At 45.6% G+C, this 22,572-nt stretch overlaps 1 protein-coding gene across 1 annotated transcript; it reads left to right on the top strand.

Moving 5' to 3' along the window:
• Positions 1–20,029: 20,029 nt before the first annotated feature.
• LOC123071373 (60S ribosomal protein L36-3) lies at positions 20,030–22,298 on the top strand. The gene is made up of 4 exons (XM_044494913.1): positions 20,030–20,144; positions 20,275–20,394; positions 21,422–21,621; positions 22,093–22,298. Exons 2-4 carry the CDS (start codon positions 20,293–20,295, stop codon positions 22,127–22,129), a joined length of 339 nt encoding a protein of 112 aa, XP_044350848.1. The 5' UTR covers positions 20,030–20,144; positions 20,275–20,292; the 3' UTR covers positions 22,130–22,298.
• The last annotated feature ends 274 nt before the right edge of the window (positions 22,299–22,572 follow it).

Genomic DNA, 22,572 nt, shown 5'->3' with positions numbered 1-22,572 from the left:
GGTAGTTGATAAGTTGAAGCCATGAGATGTGCATCTTGGGTTAAACTGTAAATAGAATCTTACTACTCTTGAGTAACTCCAAAAGCGGCCACCGAAGATCTTTCTTGGATTTGTTTTTCATCACCAGCATGTCGAGGTGAAAGATGTGCAGGTTCAGTGGGTCCGCTTGCGTTTTCACTAACATGTGGGACCGCATGTGAGCAAACAGACGATGGGCTCCGCGCATCCGCTGGCTGGCTAAGAAGAGAGATAGAGGAGTGCTGAGCACGGACAGCAGGAAATTTGTTCTACGTATTGTACCTCGATATAGGATCGATATAGTGGGGTGGCATGGGCCATAACTAGCATTCACGTCTAGCACTACGGCACACGCCACCCACACGAGTCCCATCCGACACCAATTTTCTTGGAGTCCGTGCTACAGCCATCTCTTCTCCCTCCTGTTTTCTCAACCATCGCGTGGTGGGCAGGGTGGGGGTTTGCCGATAGTCGGTTTGCTCAACTACAGTCCCACTTGTAAGTGAAAATGCAACACCGCACGCATTCCTGCTTGAACGGCATGCCGGACCAACCGGGTGGGGGTGCGACGCGAACACGGAAGGCTTTTCCTTTTGAACTCGTAACTTGTAAAATTTGGTTCTGCTCCATGGCGCGATCGATAGATAGAAAATAACGATTTTGCCTAGAGTAATGAGAGGTTTGGTTCTGGCGCCGTTCATGCATGGAGTACGTACGAAAATTATGAAGTTGATGCGAAAGGTAAGATAATTACTGTAGTATCATATACTACTACATGGATTTGACGGAAAGATAAAAATACATATGGATCCATCAACGACATCCTCACGCCCTAGTGCGCCGGGTCACCAACCGACGTGTGAGGAGTAGCGGCGTTGGCGGCGAGCTCAACGTGCTTCTGAACAGTGCGTCCAAGGTTGCCCTGCGGTCCAAGAAGTTCAGCGTCCTATCGTCCTCCTCTTGCATGCGTGTAGACGTGGGTGATTATGTCCATGGTGTCTTGCTGCGCCAGGCCCTGCGCGGCGAGCGCGACCTCAAGGTGGACATTCTCCGGCGCGACGGCGGGCAGTCGCAGAGCCACTAGTGCGTCGAAGAGGTTGTCACCATAGTGGCCGTTGAGGGTGGCGGGCATCGCAGAGCCTGGGCGCGTCGGCTGAAGGCTTACGTCAAAGTCGTCCGCGAGCTTCTTGACGATGGTGAACTTGTCGAGGAAACCGACGAGGACCTCGTCGAACAAGGAGACGAAGCTGTCGTCCAAGCGGCCCCTCGCCCTGCCGGCCTCAAGCAATACTACCTGGAGACGTTCCTCGTTGCTAGGCCGTAGGTCGGCGTCGTGGACCATCTGGCATAGCCGGCTGATGCTCGCGCTCATCGCCTCCATGGGTCTAGCTTAGCTTCTACTAGTCAACTGATCTTGCGATTCGAGTGATCACTCTTGCCCTTGGTTAGCGTGCGTAGGTGCGTAGGATTTCGTACTACTCCTCGGCCCTCTACTGCACCTGCCTTTGGCTGTATGATAGGTGGGCCAGCCACCCCCTGGGCCCACGTGTCATTCACCCAAAGGCAGTTGCCGTAAGTCAATGAAGTTGCGCCCCCCTCCGTGCCGGTGCAGTATAGTCATCTCACCGGACCTCTAGTTGGGGCCAAATGGGAGAAGTTTGATGTTTGCTGGTTTATTGGTCCCCTTTGCATTTTGCGCCAAGTTTTGACCTTTGATTTAACTAATAAAATGTTAATCATGTAAACAAAAATGTTGTGTAAGTCACATTACGAAAACCAAATAATCCCAAAACACTTAGGCACGGTGCATTAACTCCCTCCTTGTTTCTTATTTCGTGACATATCAACCAATGAGAGATGTGGGCCGTGCATGCTTTCAATGACTTGAGACTACCAAACATGACATGCAGTGTTTAGTTCATTGCATCATTGCATGTAATCCTATTAAGACTCTAGTTAGCAAGAAAACATTAAGTTCTCTCGCCGATAGGAATAAAACACCATGTATTTATTTACAGAGGGAGTAGTACATTTTTTGTGACATGCATTACTAGATATTGCTAGTCAAATACTAAAATCTAGATGGATGTGGTAGTACTCCTAAATCCAGAAGGTGGTGCTACTCGTACTAGTAGTAGTACTACCAATGTAGTACTCCTAGGAGTACTAGCACTGTACTACCCGTTGGTCAAATTATTACGTGCTGCTCCTCACAGTGAAGTGACAAGACCCTGCGCCGGAGATGACACCTGAGTATAGGCACCGTGTTCGGCATACCATAGTCAGCCTCACCGTCTGCAGTCACTATCATCATGGCTGTAGAGCTAGCCTGCTTACAACTAGCCCTGTTCGACATAATTTCCCGTGCGTAGATGCCCGTGCATTGCACGGAACACCAAGATTGGGGGTGGACTGCTCCGGCAGCGGCCATCTCGCCAGATTTTTCCACGGCCTTCTAAATGTGGTGGGGAGGAGATAAGGCTGATTGTGAGAGACAAGGAGTTGTTTGTAAATAGGGAACAAGTGCGGGCATCTTTTTGCAAAAATGGAGAAGCTTGGTTTGTATGCGTTAGATCTAGATCCGACGGCTACTAGTGAAAGATGGGAGGCACAACATCATCACCAACTCATGACCTGTTTGATTCACAGGATTTTGAAAACGCAGGAATAGGACACGGCAATATTACAAGTTTCAAACTGATATTACAAATGTTAGGAGTAATGCTGCACCTAGGAAGAGGGAATTACTAGGAAGTTCACGTAAGAACTTTCGTTACTTTAGGTGGATGCAGCGTTATCGTACAAACTAAAATCCACCGCCCTGACAAGTCACTAATGGGCAAATAAGTTTTTGAGTCTCTGGCCACTTGATGTTTTAAAAACAAATTCAGCTTTTGCGGAGACACTGTCATTTAGGCTTAGATGCTTGCGGTGATCAGCATGCCATTCATTGTTGCGCCAAAGAGTGCCAAACCTCATTACCTTGAGCACACTTGCCTCCAGAACAAAGAACCTGGCCAATTTAATCTCAGATGTGCTGCCTCGGTAGTCGATCAAATCAATTTCTGTAAGATGGAGATCAAGGCATTCGATGAGATTGTTATAGTGCAGCACATTTTTCACTTTCAGGTCTTTTTTTATCTGCAAAAGAAGAGAACATATTAGAGCAGCTGGCTGCATAAGATTGCCATGTCATCAAGAGGTACCAATATCATTCGCTCATACGATAGGGTTGGCTGGCTAGTGATATTTTTTCACTCTCTCTCTCTCTCTCTCTCTCCCTCTCTCTCTCTCTTTGTTTCTGTTTCCTCTCATTTAACTAGGAGCACGTGAAGAGCTTGGGCATTTGTTGCCTTCCACTATGTGGCCGGTGCCATATTTCGCAAAAGTATGCCACATAATACGCATCGATGTCAAATCAAAAGATTTTGGCACCGCTCTCGCGATGTGAGAGAGTTGGCACCGCTGTGCACACAGACCCACATGTATAAACAAATCAATCAAACCAACTACACCAGCCTCTCACTCTCCCAAACAAGTGTTTTTTTATTGCCTCAGTCCTCTCTATCTCCCACATAGTGTTTTTTCATTGCGTGAGTTAATTTGGCAGCGGAGCAAAGTAGGTGCTCCAGATTGGGGCACCAGGTGAGCAATGGAGGGGCATTGGTGCCAAATGCATCACAAGTGAATTTGGCACATGTTTTGGCCTACATAGCCCACTTTTGTACTCCCTCCGTCCCAAAATTCTTGTCTTAAATTTGTCTAAATACGGATGTATCTAGTTACATTTTAGTGTTAGATACATCTATATCTAAACAAATGTAAGACAAGAATTTTGGGACGGAGGGAATACTACCTCGTATTTAGTATAAAATTTTGACCATAGATTTACCTAAGAAAATGCCAATGCATGTCACTAAAAATTACACCATTTGAAATTATGTTCAAATACGAATCCAACGATATAGTTCTTAGTGACATGCATTAACATTTTGTCAGTTAAATCTATGGTCAAATTTTGATACTACAAAATTGGAAGAGTAAACCAGGACGGAGGTAGTACTTGCCCTTAGGGTAACCATAGAGTTACTGGAGTAGTCTAAGTTACTTTCCACTATGACTAGCCTAGGCTACTATAGTAGTACAGCATAAAAATGATGCAGGTGATCATGTGAGAAAAAAAATTAAAAACATTTCTTTCCGTGCAGTGCGTAGATGTAGTTTTGAACACTACACTTGTCATCGTAATTTGGGAAAATTACGAAAAAATTGAGCTACGTTGTGATTACCGTTTACTAATAGGAAAGAAGTTTCACCTCGATGAGTAGCTTCTCCGTGCATGGAAAGCATGTAAGGAATCCAACAACTTGATCCAGATTGGGGCCGATAGATTTTAGTGCTAAGATCTTCACTGTGCGCATGGACTGGGTCAAGCTTGTTGGAATCATTTTCTGGAAGACGGTCGTAAATACATCAAGAAGAAATTTAAAAATGTGAATTTCAAGAAGACTGAGAAGAAGATGAGTGTTGTACCTGAACGATTACCGATCCAATAAAGAGTTCAGAGAATTTGGCAGACGAGTACACCAACACTATCAATTTCGACGCGTCAATGACCCTGATTTTTGTTGGACCTTCTAGATCCGATACAAGCAATCTCTCAAGGAAAGGCGCATTCTCAATGACCATAACATGGAACAGCTGGAGTGATCTCTTCCCAATTGATGTCTTGTTGCAGGGCCAGCAAGACACATAAATCCATCGGAGATTCGTCGAGGCGATGTGGAGGCTAATGAACCCGTGGATCTGCTCAAGACGAAGGTACTCGAGCGCAGTACAGCTGCGGAGCAGGTGCTCCATAGCCTTCTTCGAGATGACAACGTCGAAGAGGTCGAGCTGCTTGAGTTGAGGGAGAAGAAGGGCGGGCGCGGCATTAATCTGGGGAAGATAGCAGGAGCTGAAGCTCGCGCGGCACAGCGTTGGCGTGAGGCGGAGCACGGACGGCGGCAGAGAGCGACATCGTCCAGCTTCAAAACTGAGCTCCTTGAGCTGATCTAGGGCGGGGGATAAGAACCACTCGTCGAACTTGGGTTGGACCTTGCAGTTGGTACTGAACATGCGGATGTCAAGACGTCTGGCTGGCCCAGGGTGCGATGAAAGGATTTTGGAGACTGCGGCCATGCGTTTGCAATCCCCGTCGCAGATGCAGCTGTCGACGGTGAGGTTGAGGGGGACGCAGCACCAGAGGGGGCGCCACCGCCGGGAGAGCAGGGCGGTCCGCACGGCAGATTTGGTGGGGAGGAGGCCGATGATGACGAGCAGCATGTCATCGGGGAGGCTGCTGATGAAGTCCAGGCTCGCCGGATGCGGTTTTGGCTCGAGCGGCCTCCGCTTGTTGGCTGCCTCGCCGTCCATCTCAACTGGCGGCAACGTCGGTGTACACGTTTGCTGGTGTGTGTTGTGTGCTGGGTGTGCGCGAGTGCATCCTTCTGTGCATGCCGCCGCGCAGTGGTGAATTGTGCGCGAGTGTGTCCTTCACGCGCAAGAAGTTTGTCCTCAATGCACCCTCAATTTACTAGCATGCGGGGTGCTACCCCGAGTGGTTTCAACTTTGTTTCCTTCACCGCGTGTCAGATGGGCCTCTAGTTTACTTATTTTCACCCACTGCCACATGGGCCAGCACACCAAGATACAGAACACGAGCTGACAACACAGCATGTGGATTGGTTGACCGGTCAACTAAACAATATATAGAGCTATACGCTGACACAGTGAGCGTATAATCCGTCGGTATAGAGAGTTCGAGTGAGAGGGGAGGCCCGTGAGAGATAGCAGCGAGAGAGAAAGAGCTACTCCCTCCGTTCGATAATGTAGTTACAACATTTTTTTAAAGTCAAACTTTTGAAACTTTGACCAAGTTTATAAAGAAATTACTTATATCGGCAATACCAAAGATAAATGATAGTATGAAGTAAGTACATGTTGTGATGAATCTAATGATTGTTCCAGATGTAAATGTTTTTCTCCACATATACCTAGTCAAACTTTTCTGAGGTTTGACTTTTCAAAACATCCATATGCTTATGGACGTGACAGAGTCCCTGACGAGAGGGAGAGAGAGAGAGAGTGAGTGAAAAAAGTGTGTGTGCGTGTGTGAAAGAGACATGGACAACACACAATAAAAGTGGTGAAAAAGCGTGCGTGTCTTATGCAAACATATCACACATGCATCTTCGACAACGGAGGCAAGGTGAGGAGACAGTGTGTGGTTGTTTGGAACCGAGAGAGGAAGACCCCTAGCACATGGCCAAGAGGGGTCTGACAAACAAGGGAGAGAGGTCGAGAGAGACGTACGGAGAAAATGCAGACATGGCGAGGAGAGAGTGTATGTTTGTCATAGAGAGATCCCCTGGAGATCGTGATGGGACTACATGGGTGGAAGATCGAGTGACAAGGTGTGTGCGCGATAGAAGATGCCCCGAGAGATATCGAGATAGACGTATGGATGGAAGGAGACAATACGTGTGTTCCTGATGGCTAGTAAGAGATAATCATACTTAGGAGGGGGGGTGCTTGCGCCTATGGCCCTGTTTGGATACTCTAACTCAGTTAGAGGTTAGAGTTAGATTCTAACCCTGAACTAACTCTAAGTAAAGAGGTGTTTGGATGGCAGGGTTAGATGGAGCACGGATACGGCGAGGCACCTTCACGAGCGGTGCGAGAGGGAGGGAGGGAGAGGACGAGAAGCTTCGAGGAAGTGGGGAGGGATCTACTGCGGGGAGAGCGAGAGAAAAAAGTGTTTACTAGTGGTCCCGAGAAGAACTAACCCAAATAAGCACCTCTTGGATGGGTTAGTTTTTTTGGATGGGTTAGATGCATCTAACCTAAACTAACCCTCCTGTTTGGATCTTTTTGGGTTAGTTGACTCCAAACTAACCCAAACTAACTCTAACACATGGATCCAAATAGAGCCTATGATGGAGTGAGGGATTATGGTACTTAGGGGGTGCGTGTCACATGGAGAGAGAACAAGGGCGGAGTGTGTTGGATGGGTCTATATGTATAGCGCGAGCGAGACATGTGTATGTGTGAACCAGGGAGATATAAGGCCCGTTTGGCTTGCGTCGTGAGCATCTTTTGCGTGGCCTGGGGTTGTGGCTGGATTTCATGCACGCTTGTTTGGTTGCTACCCTGTGAAAAAGAAAGCCCGCCTGGGCTGGGTTCCCTCTTGCACTTTAATTAGCCTGGCTGAACTCCAGACACTGCAAGTAGCCTGGCCCAAGCGACCGATTTCAAACGCCTGGCCGTGCCTGGTCGTGCGGCCATGAGGCTAACAGCGACATGGATTGATATTAGCATTAAATAATTGATGCATGGATTGATTGATGGGATGTTGATGCTTTGCCTGGCCCAGGCATGAACCAAACGCTTCAGCACCACACAAGCCTGGCCAGGCAGAAATATTTACATCTCACGTCCACACCAGGCAGTACCGACCATCAAGGCATGAGGGTCAGGTCACGAACCAAACTGACCAATAAAGTTTGAGAGAGATTGAGGAGCCCCGATAAGGCTGAGTGGTGCATCAGATAGCTGAGAGGGGGAAAGAGATATTCCATCCGCTCGATAATGCAGTGCATGTAAATTTTTTTAGAAGTCAAACTTTGGAAACTTTGATCAGGTTTATGCAAATGTTATTTATATCTACAATACCAAAGATACATCATACAAAACTACATCTCATGGTGAATCTAATGGTATATGTTTGCCGTACTAGATGTAATTTTTTTTCTCCATGTACATGGTCAAACTTTGTGATGTTTGACTTTTCAATAAATCTATGTGCTATGGACGGAGGTGAGTGCCTCAGTCGAGACAGATCAAGTGCGTGTGAAGGAGAATGAGTAAGTGTGCAAAAAGAGTATGTGTGTGAAAGAGAAAGTGAAAACAAACGATAAATTAGAGAGAGTGTGTGTTTTTTCGTTTCCTATGTGAACATATCACGCATGCATCTCCGAGATGGAAAAGCGAGGCGAGGAGATACACGAAGATAGCTAGTGTGTGATTGTTTGCAACGGAGAGAGACACCCCTGTAGCACATGTCCAATGGAGGTCTGGCCAACAAGGTAAAAAGGTCGAGAGGGACATATGGATGGCACGATGCATGGGGAGGGAGAGAGGGTGTGTTTGTGATAGAGAGTTCCCCTCGAGATCGTGAGGGGACTATATGGGTGGGAGATCGAGGGAGTGCGTGCGCGATAGAAAGATGCCCCGAGAGAAATCGAGATAGACCATGCACATGTTTGTGATGGAGACTAAGATTAGCTAGTCATATACATATACGGGGGATTGCGTGTGCCTACAATTGAGTGAGAGACCATCATACTTGGCTAGCTGGGCATGAGATTGTGTGTGTGTGTGAGAGAGATGGAGAGAGAACGATGGAGAGAGATAGAGTTTTAGATGGGCCTATCGAGTGCGAGTGAGATATGCATGTGTATGTGTGACCCAGGTGGAATGAGAGTTTGAGAGAGGGGGGAAGAGCTCCGAGACGACATATTGGTGCGTGAGAGAGTTACGGGCAAAGAGACTAGGAATTTGTGTGCGTATGATGAGTGCACCCAAGATATCTAGCTTGGACTAGCTATAGTATCATACATAGTGTGCGAGAGAGACCTATAGATGGTGTGTATATGAATGCGGACTAGAAAGACCCCCCCCCACACACATAGAGAGAGAGAGAGAGAAAGGGAGAGGGGCCAACAAGGTTTTTGTGTCGGATGCGTGCGGCACAATTGAAGATTGTCGGCGAGAGAGTGAGAGAGTGAGAGAGAGAGAACATGAGTCCGGGAGAGGGGGAGGTCACGTTTTATGCATCAAAGACTAATATAAACTTGCATTCAAATATTTAAATTGGAGACCATGTTGTCTGCAATCCACACATGAACGGATATATGCGTATATCAAACAAGTTCATTAATTTGACTTTCAACATGTTCATGGAGTACTATAATACTATACAACATGCTACTCGATTGAGGTGTTCAATTTTGGATTTAGTTCACTATTTGGACCTACTGAATGAGCTAGTTCATTGAATCGAGATATTCCATTTTGGGTTTGATTCACGTTTTTGAGTGGGTCAACTATTTGTCATATAGTAAATCGCTAGCAACGAGCATGTAAAAACACATTACTCCCGAGCATCATCTCTCCATCTAAAAAAGAAGTGGCAAGCTAATATTTCAAAATTTGATTCGAATGGACTTGGTAAGGTAGACGTGGATGCTTGTTCTCCCAAAATTTGAACGAACCGTTAAACATCCTCTCTGCTCGGTGAAATTCGCCCGAGCAAATAAATGGGAGACGCAAAATTACCGTCCTATGTGGGACACACATCAATTGCCCCTTGTACATCGAGGGTAGGTTCGTAACTTCATCCAAGCGCGCCTTCTCCTCGGCCGAAATGACATGTGCCGAATAATTCATAAACCATGGTCGGCAAAACACGCTCTCCTCGCCCGAAATAGCTCGCGCCCACTATTTCAAAACACGCTCTCCTCGCCCGAATTCGCTCGCGCCCACTATAGTTCAAAACACGTCGTCCTCGCCCGAAATCGCTCCCACCCACTATTTGGGGAGAAGCAAAGTTACTCTACTATCCCCGACCCTCAGTACACAGACCCAAGCCGAGAAGCCTATAGGCAAGGGTAGAACTGTAACTCCCCCTCACATTTCAGACAAATGCGTCCGTAAGACATGGTTCCACTCCCCTCCCAATTCCCCCCGCCCGCCCCCATTCATACCTCGTCGGCGCCAAATCACCTTCTCCCCGGGAAGCTCCCTTCTCCCGAGCCGCGAAACCTCAGCCCCACCTCCATGGTGCCCACCACCGCACCAATTTCACAGCCGCCCTCCTCCCTAATGCCGGAGACGTTGTCCAATTGCCGTCGTGCACTGGGCCGTGTGCCTCTTACTCTGTGCTGCTGGTGCTGCCTCGACGATAGCCGCGTGAACCGTACCGGAGCCGATTCACACCCGCCGTTGTTCACGGCGCCGGAGCGGCTCCAACTTCGGATCCGTCCAGAGTCCTGGCGCTGCTTCCGCGTAGCCGTCGACCATCGCGACATCGCTCTTTCCCTGCCACCGGTCACCACCGCAACCGCGCCGGCCTCACCGACTCGGCAGCTGGACCTGCCTACTTTACCATGCCGCTAGATAGGTCGCACCCTCATCTAAAATCACTTTATTTAGGCGTCAGTTATCTGAATTTTTATTCTGGGCCAATCGATTCCCAATGGGACGCAGCACCCCTCGAGGCGGCGGAGCTCCTAGGCTGCCGGTTGGCTGGTGTCTAACGTAAGGGTGCGGGGCCTCAAGTTCACCGCGGAAGCGGCGCTTAGATGGCTATCTTTTAGAGTTGCATGGGTTGAAGGTACTGCCGCCGCCGGATCTGGATGATGGGGAGTCTTTGTAGATTGGCCCGGGGGCAGCGCAACCACAGCAGTGCGGTGGGGCGGGGAGCGGGGCTTTGGATGGGGCCACGGACGGCGGAGGCAGGCTGCTCTGCCGTTGGTCGCTGGCTCTTCGGGGAAGATTCCGAACAGTGTCAGCCGGGAGGCACAAGACGGCCATCAAGCCATCTGGCTTAGATCGGACAGTACCAAAATAAAATAAAATCGTGTGACCTCAGTTTAGTCTTCAGTCAACAGACGTGTGACCACTCTCGTACCTTGCTGTTGATCTCTTAGTGTATTTCTTCGGATCAAAGAGATATGTCGTTCTTAACTTTATGCGTTATCTGCATCTTCAGACACACCATCTTCCGACTCACCGTAGCTGCTCCAACAAGGGAAGCATACACCAGAAGGGAGCTACAGTCCCCACTCAACAGTTCCCTACATTGAATGCGCGTGCCCGACATGGACAGCCACAACAACTGCAGGGCCATCGACAAGTCAGCACATGATGCTCACTCCTATGGATGGCAGCCAGATAGGTTGTACCCTCATCTTACTTGTGTGCAACATTTATGGCTTTGTTATTCATCTAAGCACGGAAAATAGATCATCACATTTCACTGTATATTCATGCTGATCTCTTACGGGTCTTGTTCAGGAGTTCACGTTGTTCCATAGTTCAGCTAAGATACTTGTTCTTTAGGTAACGTTGTTCCATAGTTATCATCCATCAGCCAATGCTATCCCACAGGCTGGTGATTATAGTATTATACCACTTCTAGTATTACCTATGTTGTTCTTTAATACTTTTGTGTGCCATCTAGTTAATCTCGAGTGCAAACAATACATACTCTGTAGCTTTCATCTGTGTTCTCCCTTTAGTTTATGAGACCTGTTGCTGCTAATTAACCCCAGTCCTACTATTTATGTTGTCTCCTACAGGCACTCATTTACATAAATCTTACTACTAGTTGTCTTCCATGCATGTCAGATATATAATTGCACACACTAATATATCCACAAGAACCTCACAGAGCAATGTAAAGGCCAATAAACTTGATGTCAATGATACCCAATATGATGGAACATGTAAAGGCAGTTCTTTAGAAGACTTGCAGAAAGATGATGAATCCTCTTCACCCCACAAGGTCCTTGCTCTAACTTGGCCTGTGATATGGGTACAACATGCATATAATGTCCTGGGGTTTATCTACTCTATTGCAATGCCATATGCTTAGCATGCCGATCATGCATGCAAATATGTCATGCCTTTCTGATTTTCAGTACCTATTCCATTCATGATAACATGTTTTCAAATTCAAGTACTGTCATTCTACTCTATCACAATGTCATCTGCTTAATTTGGACATCATGCTTCTGAATATCTTATGCATTGTTATTCATCAGTATGTACTTCATCTGTCTGCCATACCATGTTTTTTTACATTGAAGTGATGTTCTAGTGCTCTGTTGCAATGCCATCTTATTTTCCCAATCATACACGTGTATGTTGCCTTGGTTATTTCTGTACGTATTCTGCTAGCATATAGTTTTACATTCAACTAGTTTTTTTTGCTGTATTGTCCTGTCGTATCCCTGGCTCTTACACCATACTCCCTCCCTCTGGATTACATGTTGCCAAAATGGATAAAAAAGGATGTATCTAGAACTGAAATACGCCTAGACCCATCCATTTTTTCCCGGATGGAGGGAATACATGTCAATATGTCATGCCTTTCTATTCTTTAGTACCTATTCCATCTCTCTGTTGTCGCATGTTTTATAATTAAAGCACCATTCTTCTATACAAGGCATGCAAGGGGAAGACGACTATGTTAGAATCTGAAGGGTTACAAACAAGGCCTTTGCAAAAGATCCAAATGCCAGGATATAATAAACCAACTCCAGTTTTCATAGATACTGCTCCAGCATAGAGAAACCCAACAACTACTGATAATAAGCAGATTCCAGTGGCCAAAGAATTAGTCCGCTCCAGTCGAGCAAAAATATGTCAACTCAATTCTAAGAAGCGTGTGCGTATCCTTGCATCATGAAATTTTATAGCATGCTGATCATATTTTCTACATGTTTCTTACCCATCTCTCTTTTAGAAAATAAGCTTAACAGATAGAAGAATTTCTGCAATGGTATCGTTTGTGAGGAAAGATTCTTGCAGGAATTCTCTGTGCTCCAATGTAGATGTAAGTAGCTGTTGTATATCACTATATTTTTATATCAGCATGTATTTTGTTAATCGGCGTGAATCCAACCTTTATCTGATATAAATTTAGTTGTAGCAAAATGTATGATTAAAGGCCACAATGTTGATTTTTGTAAGGAAAACTGCCTGGTAGTTTTGCATCCTGAGCTGCATGAGTGTACTATCTCATATCAGTGGGTTTGAATACTTTGGTTCTGCAATGGGTTTTTCAGTGTTTCTTTACTGTGTTGTCCTATCGTATCCCTAGCTCTTACATCATACTCCCTTCGTCCGGATTAAATGTCGCAGAAATGTATAAAACTGGATGTATCTAGAACTGAAATACGCCTAGACCCGTCCATTTATTTCCGGATGGAGGGAATACATGTCAATATGTCATGCCTTTTCTATTCTTCAATACCTATTCCATCTCTGCTGTAGCATGTTTTATAACTGAATCACCATTCTTCTATATAAGGCATGCAAGGGGAAGACGGCTCTGTTAGAATCTGAAGGGTTACAAACCAGGTCTTTGCAAAAGATCCAAACGCCAGGAGATAATAAACCAACTCCACTTTTCATAGATACTGCTCCAGCACAGAGAAACCCAACTCCCACTGATAATAAGCAGATTCCAGTGGCCAAAGAACTAGTCCGCTCCAGTCCAGCAAAAGAATGTCAACTCCATTCTAAGAAGCGTGTGCGTATCCTTGCATCATGAAATTTTATAGCATTCTGGTCATATTTTCTACATGTTTCTTACCCATCTCTCTTTTAGAAAATAAGGTTAAACAATAGAAACTTCCTCCATTGGGATCGTATTCGAGGAAAATATCTTGCGGGAATTCTCTGTGCTCCAATGCTGATGTAAGTACCTATTGTATATCACTATATTTTTACATCAACATGTATTTTGTTAATCGGCGTGAATCTAACCTTTATCTGATCTAAAATTAGTTGTAGCAAAATGTTAAAGGCGCCAATGTTGATTTTTGTAAGGAAAACTGCCTGGTAGTTTTGCATACTGAGCTGCATGAATGTACTATCTCATATCACGCACATTACTGAATTGTTGTGCTTCTCTGGTTGCCCATTCATTCATTGTGTCAATGTTGCTTTCGTACTACCTTAACTGGTTGATGATAGCTGTGCCATATTGTGTTAATTTGGTGTAGACTACTTGCCCAAACGTTCGCTATGTCAATGTTGCTTTCCTATTATATGACTTGGCCAATGATAGCAATGCTAGTGTGTTAATTTTGTGCAGGCTGCTGAAGATAAGAAGACAAACTCTGAAAATAGCAAGGCAACCCCATTGTTTCTTTCCAGTAAATCTAGGCCAGGTAATATGGCAATAACTCATGATTAATCTGTTTGGTTCCCGTCCTAATTTATGTTATGATGCGGTGGTCGAGACACTCTCCACTATCAATAATACAAGTCTGCCAAAATCGCCATCTGAATCTGTTCAGTATCCTCTGTCTCGAATGCAACGGAATAAATGTATGTTTGTGAACCAATTAATGGCTGAAGCAATGATGGATGAATCAGAGGTGCAGAGTCGTGCGACACAACAACTGATCAATGTTTTCAAAGACAGTGTAGCAAAGCAGAAAGAACTTGCCCACATGCTTATGGGCGTCATCTGTGCTGAGGTTGCAGATTGTGACGTTGTAGATGGTTAGGTTCTGCTCATTTATTTGCACTGGCATCAATCTTTGATTGCCTAGTGGATGTAATTTCCTGTAATATATGCTGGATGTGCAATGTTATTCCCTGTATGTCGTACCTTTGCGTGATTGGTTTTGGTCCTGTGCATAATTGCTCGTCGTAATGGGATCAAATTATCTAATTTGGCCTAAAGACATGTACGAACTTTAGTGGGCCCATTAACTTAATGGGCCGTTACTAGGCCGAAAGTTAATGGTCGGCCCTCTTACCTCCCGGGTCGTTAACAGGCCGACATCGAAGCGGGCAACAGGTGGCCCCAATTTATTTCATGGGCCATTAACAGGCCGTTACTAAGTTTGGGCTACATATGGCCCAACTATACTGTAGGCCTTTAGCAAGCCGAAAGAGACAGCGGGCTTGTACTGGACCATGAAGACCATGGGCCGCTAAGAGGCCGAAAGTCAGGTCGTATTGTAAATGGCCCAACTGTGTTGTGGGCCTTTAGCAGGCCGAAAGGGAAACCGGGCTGGTATTGGACCATGAAGGGCATGGGCCGTTAAAGGGCCAAAACTAAGGTCCGACTACAAATGGCCCAACTCATTTATGGTCCGTTAACAGGCCGAAAGTCACACAAGGCCGGGAATTGGCCCAACACTTAAATGGGTCGCTAAAAGGCCAAAACTCAGGTCTGACTAAAAATGGCCCAACTGATTTATGGGCCGTCAACAGGCTGAAAGTGACACCGGGCCAGAAAATTGGCCCAACACTTAAATGGGCCGCTAAAAGGCCGAAACTCAGGTCCGACAACAAATGGCCCATCAGATTTATGGGCCGTCAACAGGCTGAAAGACACACCGGGCCGGAAACTAGTCCAACATTTAAATGGGTCGCTAAAAGGCCGAAAGATGTACATCCTGAAAATTGGCCCATCCATTAAACGGGCCGTTAACAGGCCGATATCTCATCGGGCCGATATTGAGCCCAGATATATAGCGGGCTGTTAACGGGCTCGAACTGACGATGGGCTGCACTGGTGTCAAATCTTTAACGGGCCGTTGACGGGCCGAATTGGCACATCTCGTATGGGTCGTGGGCTTAAATGGACCTGACACAAGTAGGCCTTATATGGGCTGGGCTGCTAATTTTTACTAGGCCGGCCTTTTCACAGGAATGGGCCTCTGTTGGGCCGTGCCACGTGTCGACGTACCATAGGCGTCTTCCGTCCAATGAGTGGATGACATCTGTCCCAACGGTGAGCCGACACGTGTTTCCTCCAGCCAATGATGATTTTACACGTGGAAAATCCCCATTGGTCGGGGCTGTTAACGGGTTATCGGATCCAAAACCCGACCCGATAGCTTAACAGCGTTCCGTTACAGTGGATGCCACGTGTCGGTCACCCTTGACGAAAGCACTTCTGTGACGCGTGATTTATCGTCATGGAAGTGGAAACTTCCATGATGATAATTTTGGTAATGTCATGGAACATTTCTACGACAACACATGTATGACTATCTTGATTCTGTCATAAATTTGTCATGGATGTACATGCATGATAAAAAACACGACCTACTGTGACAAACACGTATCATCACGGAAGTGTATTTTTTTATAGTGAGACCTAGCTCATGATGCCACTATTGGGGAACGTTGCAGAAAATAAATTTGTTTCTACGCTTTCACCAAGATCATTCTATGAGTTCATCTAGCAACGAGAGAGAGGAGTGCATCTACATACCCTTGTAGATCGCGAGCGGAAGCGTTCAAGAGAACGGGGTTGAGGGAGTCGTACTCGTCGTGATCCAAATCACCGATGATCCTAGTGCTGAACGAACAGCACCTCCGCGTTCAACACAGGTACGGTTGGGGAAGACGTATCCTCCTTCTTGATCCAGCAAGGGGGAACGAGAGGTTGATGGAGATCCAGCAGCACGACGGCGTGGTGGTGGATTCAGCAGTGATCTCGGCAGGGCTTCGCCAAGCTCTACGAGAGGGAGAGGTGTAGCAGAGGGAGAGGGAGGCGCCAAGAGCATGGGTGCGTCTGCCCTCCCTCCCCCCTCTTTATATAGGCCCCTAGGGGGGGCCTAGGAGATGCAATCTCCAAGGGGGGGCGACGACCAAGGGGGGTGGCTTGCCCCCCAAGCCAAGTGGAGGTGCCCCCACCCCTAGGGTTTCCAACCCTAGGCGCAGGGGGCCCCAAGGGAGGCGCACCAGCCCACCAGGGGCTGGTTTCCCTCCCACTTCAGCCCATGGAGCCCTCCGGGATAGGTGGCCCCACCCGGTGGACCCCCGGGACCCTTCCGGTGGTCCCGATACTATGCCGGTGACCCCCGAAACTTTCCCGATGGCCGAAACTTGACTTCCTATATATAATTCTTTACCTCTGGACCATTCCGGAACTCCTCGTGATGTCCGGGATCTCATCCGGGACTCCAAACAACTTTCGGGTTACTGCATACTAATATCTCTACAACCCTAGTGTCACCGAACCTTAAGTGTGTAGACCCTACGGGTTCGGGAGACATGCAGACATGACCGAGACGCCTCTCCGGTCAATAAACAACATCGGGATCTGGATACCCATGTTGGCTCCCACATGCTCCTCAATGATCTCATCGGATGAACCACGATGTCGAGGATTCAATCAATCCCGTATACAATTTCCTTTGTCAATCGGTACGTTACTTGCCCGAGATTCGATCGTCGGTATCCCAATACCTTGTTTAATCTCATCACCAGCAAGTCACTTTACTCGTACCGTAATGCATGATCCCGTGACCAGACACTTTGTCACATTGAGCTCATTATGATGATGCATTACCGAGTGGGCCCAGAGATACCTCTCCGTCATACGGAGTGACAAATCCCAGTCTCAATTCGTGCCAACCCAACAGACACTTTCGGAGATACCCGTAGTGCACGTTTATAGTCACCCAGTTACGTTGTGATGTTTGGCACACCCAAAGCACTCCTACGGTATCCGGGAGTTGCACAATCTCATGGTCTAAGGAAATGATACTTGACATTTGGAAAAGCTCTAGCTAAACGAACTACATGATCTTTGAGCTATGCTTAGGATTGGGTCTTGTCCATCACATCATTCTCCTAATGATGTGATCCCGTTATCAATGACATCCAATGACCATAGTCAGGAAACCATAACTATCTTTTGATCAACGAGCTAGTCAACTAGAGGCTTACTAGGGACATGTTGTGGTCTATGTATTCACACGTGTATTACGATTTCCGGATAACACAATTATAGCATGAATAACAGACAATTATCATGAACAAAGAAATATAATAATAACCATTTTATTATTGCCTCTAGGGCATATTTCCAACACTAGCCCCCTCCGGTGTCTATATAAACCGGAGGGTTTAGTCCGTAGGACAAGAACAATCATAATCATAGGCTAGCTCCTAGGGTTTAGCCTCTACGATCTTGTGGTAGATCAACTCTTGTAATACTCATATCATCAAGATCAATCAAGTAGGAAGTAGCGTATTACCTCCATCGAGAGGGCCCGAACCTGGGTAAACATCGTGTCCCCAGTCTCCTGTTACCATTAGCCTTAGACGCACAGTTCGGGACCCCCTACCCGAGATTCTCCGGTTTGACACCGACACCGGCCCCCTTCCCTCTTCACCCTATAAATAGAGGGGAGGAGGGAGGGCAGCAGCACCACATCAAAGGCGCAGCCCTCCCCCTCTCCAACACCTCTCCTCCTTCGTTTGAGCTTGGCGAAGCCCTGCCGGAGAACCGCTGCTCCACCACCACCACGCCATCGTGCTGCTGTTGGAGTTGTCTTCCCCAACCTCTCCTCATCCTTGTTGGATCAAGGCGCGGGAGATGTCACCGGGCTGCACGTGTGTTGAACGCGGAGGTGCCGTTGTTTGGTGCTAAGATCGGAGTCGACCGTGATCTGAATCGCTGCGTGTACGACTCCTCCAACCGCGTTCTTGCAATGCTTCCGTTTCACGATCTTCAAGGGTATGAAGATGCACTCCCCTCTCTCTCGTTACTAGTCTCTCCATAGATTTATCTTGGTGATGTGTAGAAACTTTTTAATTTCTGCAATGATCCCCAACAACTTGCTCGTTTCTAGAGCAAGCATGTCTTGCAAATATAATAACATGTTGTGACCCTAACCGAATATGATCGCAAAGGATGAGAGGGATATGCCAGGCCCCATGGACTATGAAGATATTGACAATGTCGCAAAGCCTCGCGGGAACGCAAAGCACATTCAAGCATTTGTTGAGGCGTATCGGAAGATTGAAGACATGGCCTCACATCATCAGCCGAAAGAAGGATCTCACCAAGCATCATTGGCATCTAGGTAGGAGATAGTGTGTCTAAATTGCTTTTAAAACTTGTTTTATTTTTACATTCAAGCGTTTGGATTATTCATTGTATTCAAAGATGGTTTGTAATAATAATTGTTGGAATATGCTCATTATTTATTTCAAATTATTATAAATAGGCTAGAAAGAACGCATGACCAATGACATCTGGGTCCTATTTGCAGGAAAAATATGAAGGCTATATTATGACGACCCTGTATCACAATATTCAAAAAATTATAGAGCACACTACATATAAAAGTTATTATACTAAATCAACGACAATTAATATGGACAGGGAGTAGAGAGAGAGAGATAAAAACTAGAGGCAATCCTTCTGTAGAAAAATAAAGGGATAATTAATTTGGTGCCCTTAGTTGTGTCCCACTCGATAGGTTTACCCCTAGTTTCCGAAAACACTTGTTCCTGCCCAAACCACTTTGCTCCTCTTATGCTTTTGCCCTTTGACCGTTTGACCATCACTTTGAAAACTTCATAAAAAATTCATACTAATTCAGAAAAATTCGAATAAGATATCAAAATGTTCATAAAAGCATCACCTATACGTGCATGTCATTTGCATTCATGAAAAAAGTGTTGGCCGGTCCCCATCTTAGTTTTAGCTCATATGACCTTAGCATGAATAGTAAAATCTAAAAAAAATTCTAAAAAATATTTAAAAAATTGGTGGCAAACTTTGACCAATATTTTCAATGCTTGCTAGGTTTCATAAGGGAATGACATTTGTGAAAGTCGTGGCAAAAAATCAAAAATCAATGCTCCAAAATTAAATTTTTGTGCCACGATTTCCACGAATGTCATTCCCTTATGAAACTTGGCAAGCACTCAAAACATTGGTCAAAGTTTGCCACCAATTTTTTTTTAGAATTTTTAGAATTTTTTAGATTTTACTATTCATGCTAAGGTCATATGAGCTAAAACTAAGATGGGGATTGGCCAACACTTTTTTTCATGAATGCAAATGACATGCACATATAGGTGATGCTTTTCTGAACATTTTGATATCTTATTTGAATTTTTCCGAGTTAGTATGAATTTTTTATGAAATTTTCAAAGTGATGGTCAAACGGTCAAATGACAAAAGCATAAGAGGAGCAAAGTGGTTTGGGCAGGAACAAGTGTTTTCGGAAACTAGGGGTAAACCTGCCGAGTGTAACCCAACTAGGGCCATAAAATCAATTATCCCAAAAAGAAAAGGGGGCCGAAACAATTTAGACTTATCCAGTGACTTCGGTCGAATCATGGCCCATCATCACCCAGCTACCAAAATGAGGCCTAGTAAGCCCACTCGCCAGGCCCATATGTTTGGCAGGAGGAGAGGAGGCCTCGCGCACAGGCGAGCATATATAAAACGGCGTCCGCCAATCTAGGGTTTCTTCTCGGACGCAGGCGGCGGCTTAGGGTTTTAACTCGCATCCATTCTCAAGGTAAGCCAGCAAGCACGCGCGCCAAGCGCCGCCTTCTCCATCACGAACCTCGATTCAGACCGCCCTTCACCTCACCCGGGCTCCTGTTTGATTATTCCGGTTTGTTCTTGTTCCATTGCGCCCGTCTCAGGTTAGCAGGAGACCGGCCATGGCGCCGTTGCAGCCCAAGTCAGGGCTCTTCGTCGGCATCAACAAGGGCCACGTCGTCACCAAGCGCGAGCTGCCGCCTCGCCCGTCCGACCGCAAGGGGGTAAGCAGTCTCCCACCTCCGCCGTCCTAGTTTCTCCCCCACATTCTTTTTCTGCCATGTGGCCTCCTTGTGCAATTGATCCACCCATGCATATTATGATGAGTTCTGCTTGTTGTTTAGGCTTGTGCTTGTTCGGTAGTTCCTGCCATAGCTGATGCGTATCAGTTTCTTGTTCGATAACAAACTGTGTTCAGCCTGGCAAGATATCGGCATTCAATCGCAGTGATTTGTGCTTGTTTGAATACTATCGTGGTGTACGTGTATCTTTGTTGTAGTTATGATCCAGAACGGTAGTGTTCTAAGTGTAGTATTGTAGCATAGTTTGATTGACATTACTGAAGGTCCCAGGTTGTCTGGTTAAATGTGTGAGCGGCCTCTTGCAATTACAAGACAGCCCTCAAAACTGAGGACTACGAAAATGTACATATTGAGGCCAGCCTGGTGCCTGTAATTCTTGGAACTCCCAAGTTGCTAGCCCTGCAGGCTCAAATGTGCCAGCTTAATTAAGTACTCCCTCCGTCCCATAATAAGTGTCTCAACCTTAGTACAACTTTGTACTAAACTTAGTACAAAGTTGAGACACTTATTCTGGGACGGAGGGAGTACTTTATAATTCCGTGTTAATAAATGCAGTTTTGAACATCTCGTGGCCTTAGTTTTATTTTCCTATTGTTGCTCATGTGTCGATCTGGCTATTCTTTCTGACTTGATTACTGCTACAGGCATGTTTTATTTTCATCCATTGCATATTATTTAATCAATTAGTACTATCTTGTCATGTTAAAACTCAAAATAGAACTTGCTAGTTTTGAAGCAAATTAACTATCTATACACGACATAATGCCCAAACAAAAACAAAACTGAGTTATTTGGCCATTGTAGTTGGCTATTTTTAACAAAACTTGTGGGAAACTAAAACAAAGTGAACTTTGCATTTGTATGTTTCTCTGCTTTTTCAATAATTTTGTACATGTCTATTCAGTTTATATTTTCTTTACATTGTTATAATCTTGGACAATTTTTGCAGAAAGGTACCAAGAGGGTGCTGTTTGTCAGGAACTTGATTAGGGAGGTCGCTGGATTTGCTCCCTATGAGAAGCGTATCACTGAGCTTCTTAAGGTTGGAAAGGACAAGCGCGCACTCAAGGTCGCCAAGAGGAAGCTTGGTACTCACAAGAGAGCAAAGAAGAAGAGGGAGGAGATGTCAAGTGTCCTCAGGAAGATGAGGTGTGTAGCCACTAGTCTTATCATTGCAGTTTATATTATGGACACTATTTTACTATGTTATCCTATAGTTCATTTTCCTTTTTGTTCTAGACGACTTGGTTACAAAGGTCACTAGTGCATAATTCGTCCTCTTACATCATGAATGATTAATTTGTTGATCACTAATTGCTGAGGTGGCTTCCATCAATGCTTTTTAAATGTCCCTTTTCAAGCCAGTGACTTTTCTATATTGCAAGTAGTGTAGGCTGTAGACAACAGCATTAACTTGTAAGATGTCAGTGTTATGGTGCTTAGACAATGGAGCAACCTTGGTCATAATCTCGTTGTTTATGTGGTTCTTTAATTGTTTCTTTTGCTTGACCGAAGTCCATTCATCCTACCAATCAGGAAACATAAATAGCTCCTGTAATTTCTTTTTCCCTGTAACAATAATATATATGAATGGGCTCATTGTTCTCTTCTGGTATGTAGGTCTGGTGGTGGTGGTGCTACGGACAAGAAGAAATAGATTTTGCATGTTGATTTATCTCAATGCTTTGCCCTGTATTTCCACATTATGCCAAGTTTGTAGCCTGTGGCAATTGGAGACGAATGTAGTACATTGCACTTCAAGTTCAGAGTCAAACTATGAATTTTTGACACTATTTGCAATTGGAGTGACATGGTAGTACATTGCATTCTGAGTTTTTGGCACTATCTTTAGTGCGTGGTTTCTATTTGAGAATACCCATCACCTTTTCTTCGCAGAAATCAAGCGTCTTTGTTTTCTAACCTTTGTATCCGAGCTATCTGTATGCTGATGGTCGTATGTTTTTTGCCAGACCTTATTGATCTGGGCAGTAAAGCAGGTTTGATTTTGTATCCTTTCAGACCTTGAAAACTTGGCCCTGTTCGTACCTTAGCCCCGATGGGTTTTCATGTTCTGCCAGCCCATTTAGTAATGCCCCTTCG

This window comes from Triticum aestivum, chromosome 3B (genome assembly GCF_018294505.1).
Source record: "Triticum aestivum cultivar Chinese Spring chromosome 3B, IWGSC CS RefSeq v2.1, whole genome shotgun sequence".
NCBI classification, from domain to species: Eukaryota; Viridiplantae; Streptophyta; class Magnoliopsida; order Poales; family Poaceae; genus Triticum; species Triticum aestivum.
Note: the sequence above shows the minus strand (reverse complement) of the source record. Positions and strands in the feature narration are given on the sequence as shown.